At 41.0% G+C, this 5,000-nt stretch overlaps 1 protein-coding gene across 5 annotated transcripts in view; it reads left to right on the top strand.

Annotated features, from left to right (window-relative positions):
• The window catches only part of LOC307034337 (serine/threonine-protein phosphatase 2A 55 kDa regulatory subunit B gamma isoform), a 27,304-nt gene that overhangs the window by 17,646 nt on the left and 4,658 nt on the right, over window positions 1-5,000 (top strand). For all 5 annotated transcript variants that reach the window (XM_079673133.1, XM_079673135.1, XM_079673136.1 and 2 more), the window contains 3 exons: window positions 741-918; window positions 1,829-1,993; window positions 3,917-4,086. In XM_079673133.1, coding sequence (XP_079529259.1) covers window positions 741-918; window positions 1,829-1,993; window positions 3,917-4,086 — 513 coding nt within the window. The remainder of the gene's footprint in view (window positions 1-740; window positions 919-1,828; window positions 1,994-3,916; window positions 4,087-5,000) is intronic.

Raw genomic sequence — 5,000 nt, 5'->3', positions numbered from 1 at the left:
GATGTAGTGGGAAAGCAAGCATCTGTACCAAGGCTGCAACTAAATGTTATTAACATAATTGATCAATCATTTAATCGATTATTGGATTATAAAATGTTATAGATACAGTTAAATGTGTGTCATTCAAAAAATCCAAAGATATTCAGTTAATATGATTTAAATAACAGAGAAATTCAGAAATGATCCCCTATTTGAAAGGCTGAAGGCAACATTTTCTGCCATTTCTACTACTCAAGCCATTATTTCATGATCAAAATACTGGGATTATTTGACGATTGACTAACCAGCAGATCAGTTGACTGATGCTTGATTCATTTGTAGCGTTGAATTTCTGCTTGTGTTTGAATAATGCATGTGTAGTATGTCCTTCTTTGTGAAGGTCTCAGAAAAGGTATGTGTTTGGTGCTCCCGCTGGGCTGTATGCAAATAGGCACACACTTAAACTGTGTATGTGTATGTGAATCATGTATCAACAAAGAAATAGTGCTTTTATTGCAAATGCCAAGTTATTAAAATGCAAATGAGCTATAACTCATGCTGAATTGGCTCTTGATCTTGCTATCAAGGAGCACGTTTGGGTTCAACCAATAATGTATTAGCGATGTCAAAGGAAGTGAGGCATTAAATATTCATTCATGATACATGAAGTTATTGAAATGTAATCTCCTGTCTCTGACCATCTTTCTTCTCCTAATCAGTTGCAATGGAAGCTAAACTGCTCCCTCTTTCTGTCCTTTAAGGTGCCGGTGTTGATGCCGATGGACCTGATGGTGGAGGTGAGTCCGCGGCGAGTGTTTGCCAATGCCCACACCTACCACGTCAACTCCATCTCCGTCAACTCCGACTATCAGACCTACATGTCAGCTGACGACCTGAGGATCAACCTCTGGCATCTGGACATCACCGACCGCAGCTTCAGTATCCTTTGCGGGTTTTGATATGTATTCATAGGGAGGAGGAGAAAAGACATACATCTTCACACACAGACACAAACACACATAAAAGCAGGAATGGATTTAATAAAGTACAACGACACAGATAATTAATGCATACATTAACACAAAAATGCTTGTACATGCTCAATAATCAATCCTGCCCCCCCCCCACACACACACACACACACACACACACCCACACCCACACCCACACACACACACACACACACACACACACACACACACACACACACACACACACACACACACACACATACACACACACACACACACACACACACACACACACACACACACACACACACACACTTACAACAAACTCCAACATCGCAAATCCCACTTTGCTGTATAAGGAAATGCACAAAGACACACAGCGTGGGAGGAGGGGAATATTATTCTTGAGGATTGAAAATGTAGTTTAATGAATAATTCAAAAGCTGCATAAATATTTCAGCCTCTTTCTGAGTTGTAATCCAGCTCAATGGGAAACAGTGCAGTCACATCCATGACCCAGACAGGATTTATGATATTACAATTTATCTGAATATGGAATTACTTTTCTCCCCACAATCCCCCCAAGATACATTTAAATTGGTTTGCTTTATTTCTTCTGTAAATTCATCACATTGTTATTGTTGGGTTGACATTAACATACATTTGTGGGGTTTTTCGTATGTAGATTATGGACCTGTGTAGGTGACCACATGAATGAATACTATCTAATTATTAGGTGAATAAAATACATGAAAGACACGTTGATGTACAAACTGTATGGTTGACTGGAGCCCGTAATAACGTTGAGGCTAAAACAAACCACCGGCTGTGGGAGGTTGACTGTCTCTGTTGTCTTCCTAAATGACGCTTTCTCTCAGACATTGTGGACATCAAGCCAGCCAACATGGAGGACCTGACGGAGGTGATCACAGCGGCTGAGTTTCACCCCCACCACTGTAACCTGTTTGTCTACAGCAGCAGCAAAGGCACCCTGCGCCTCTGTGACATGAGAGAGGCAGCGCTGTGCGACAAACACTCAAAATGTGAGTAAACCTGTGACTAGCTAACATGAAGACAATGCATTGTGTTTCTTTTTAGTCTATAGCCTATTGCAGGAGGGATCATTTCAGGGGCAGCTCACCCCAAGATAAAAAAAACACCCTTTGCCTTTTTATCTGTAGTGCTTTTAGCATTAAATTGTCACCTATTATGCAAAATCCACTTTTTCATGTCTTTTACATACTGTATAACTATGTGTCCCGTCTGTGTAAAGAGATTCTGAAAGTTTCAGGAAAAAAGATTCACTCACTTTTTGTCCTGATCCATTTATATAAAAAACCTGTCTGAAAATGAGCTGATTTTGGCCACTTTATGATGTCATAACTATTTTTTGGGTTGTGTAACCATTAGCCAATAACCAACCAATTCAACCCCGCCCACCTTATCACCTGAATCTCCTCCTAGAGAACCATTGTGTTCTTCTGAACCAAAAATCTCTCATGCCCCTTTCACACCACCACGGTTCCAGGGCCGGTTCAGAGCTAGAGCCTGATAAGCACCGTTTTTTCCTTTTCACACCGCAGCGGAGCCGGCTCTTTTCAGACGTTTTGTTTTGTATCATAGCAGCTATCGGATGGAATCAATATATGGGCTGCACAGGTTGTCATGTCCGACTATCACAAGTAGAATCATAATGAAAAATACGCTGGTATAATGTGCCTTTAGAAAACGGCTTATGCCACAATAGGATAGCAAGAAGTAGTCAAGATAGTCAGTTTAGCTTCGGTTGCTATGCTAACATCACCCATTTTATACAGAGGAACTTTCATAACAGTTGTGATGCCAAACAGCGGGCGGTAATCCCGCTGAAACACATTAATAAACAATGAACCACTGCACTCTGGAGAAAAGTATACGTTTGGAGAAGTAGTTCTTTAATTTAATCTGACTTCGTATGATTAAAAGTAACCCATTGTTGTTGTTGTGAGCGCCGTTGGGGAGAAAATCAGCGACGTAAACGATGAAGTCATGACGCAGCAGCGGCGCTGTGAACAAAACGGGGGCTGTAAAGAAAAACCTTTTCCGAACCAGAAAATCAAACCACATCAAGTTTGTTCATTTATATCTTTGAAAATACACAGCCGGAAAAAAACTGCCACTTCCTTCAGACTTCCTGACAAAGCCCCTCCTCCAACACACACGAACGCGCACATGACCAATGAGGGCACGAGATAAGTTTGTGCACAGATGGAAGGCTGACAGGCAGGTAGGCCATCCAGTCATTTCAGCCGGGCCGGCTAGAATGATTGGTCGTGCTTTTTACAGCGCCACGGCTTCCACAGATGACATTTTTCTTATAGATTTTTTGTCAAAGCACTTCAGATATTCATTGCTATCGGGATGTTAAGAGCATTCCATGGAATATAACAAAAAGTGTTTCACGAGCCGGTTTCTCAAACTTACCTACCCCACCTTTAATATAGAACAGGGTTAGTGATCCCATACATCTGCTGTCCTTAAAGGACACCAACTCAATTCATGGCACATTCTCATACTTTAGATTTATGGTTTCCCAACTTTCTTTTCTTCTTTTTGTGTCCTTCCAAGTTGAAATGACCAGTATGCCTTGTGTTTCACAGCTCTGACCAGTATGAGTCACTAGAGCAGAAAACACTGCAAATTGTGTTTCACACCGAGCAGCAAGGGATTCATTTTCCTTGTTATATTCAATAGCCTGTATTTACCAGGTGCTTTGTCAAATATATCTTATTGTTACCTTCAAAATGTGCTGATGTTTGCACACAGAAGCATTTATAATATAAATCAACACAAACCTCAACATGTAAACCCATCCAAGATATGTATTTACCTTTGTACATGATAAAAACAAAGATAGCATCCTCAGGGTTTAACAGCACTCCCCCTCCTCTCCCTCTCCCCCTCTCCCTCTCTCCCCCCCTCTCCAGTGTTCGAGGAGCCCGAGGACCCCAGCGCCCGCTCCTTCTTTTCCGAGATCATCTCCTCCGTGTCGGACGTGAAGTTCAGCCACAGCGGTCGCTACCTGCTCACCAGAGACTACCTGACTGCCAAAGTCTGGGACCTCAACATGGAGAGCAAGCCCCTGGAGACATACCAGGTGTGTGTGGGACCGCATGTGAAAAATGAGGTTAAAATAAACAAAACAGGAGAATTCATATATCATCTATCGGCATAGGCATAACTGCTATAACAAGAACCCTTCTGGCAGGGAGCAAAATGACTCTGAGCAAGGTGAACTGATCGGTAGTCAAGGAGGCATTTACACATTCTTTTTTTTGGATCTACTCATCCGTTGACACACTCCACTGTATTGTTTGCTTCATCAGCTGAGTGGTAAAATTCAATGATGCTTTATAACTCTGCAGTTCTCATTTTCTACTCCTTCATGCCACAAAGTCCCGCTTACTCACTAAACCACATCCGCAAATTAAAACTTACATAAAATGACACTCATGTGAGAACAAGCAAACCAATGGCACACCCTGTTGATATACAAATATATTAAATTACGTTTGAAGCCTTTGTGTGTACCATAAATACATTTCATATTTCATTGTAATTCAAATTTTCTTACTTTTCTGTAATAACATTTAATACACCAGATACAATCCAATGCAAAACACAAGATGAAGACCGAACTTTTGGCTTCATGTTGTGCATCACTCCTAGATTAAGGAGATTAAGAAGTGCTCTATCCAAACAGTATTGAATATGTTTCTGGGTCTTGTAGTAGTAAGGACACTATGTTGGTTTTTACTTTCATTGGTGCAGATCTTTAAATCGTATACTACAAAGTTCAGATGTTTGTTGTGAGGGGGATTTTTCTTCAGTTCTGTCCTGTGCTTCTTCTAATATACTCTATGCAGAACCATTCTTTAAAACGTTCACTTCCTTCACACTTCAGTGTTTTTGACCGACAAGGTCACTAACTGTCCCTTTACTGAAAACATTGTCATCCTGGAAATGTGAACAAATCGTCACAAAAATGAATCCATGGGAAGACTTTCAGAA

Source organism: Notothenia rossii (assembly GCF_949606895.1).
Source record: "Notothenia rossii genome assembly, chromosome: 3".
NCBI classification, from domain to species: Eukaryota; Metazoa; Chordata; class Actinopteri; order Perciformes; family Nototheniidae; genus Notothenia; species Notothenia rossii.
Note: the sequence above shows the minus strand (reverse complement) of the source record. Positions and strands in the feature narration are given on the sequence as shown.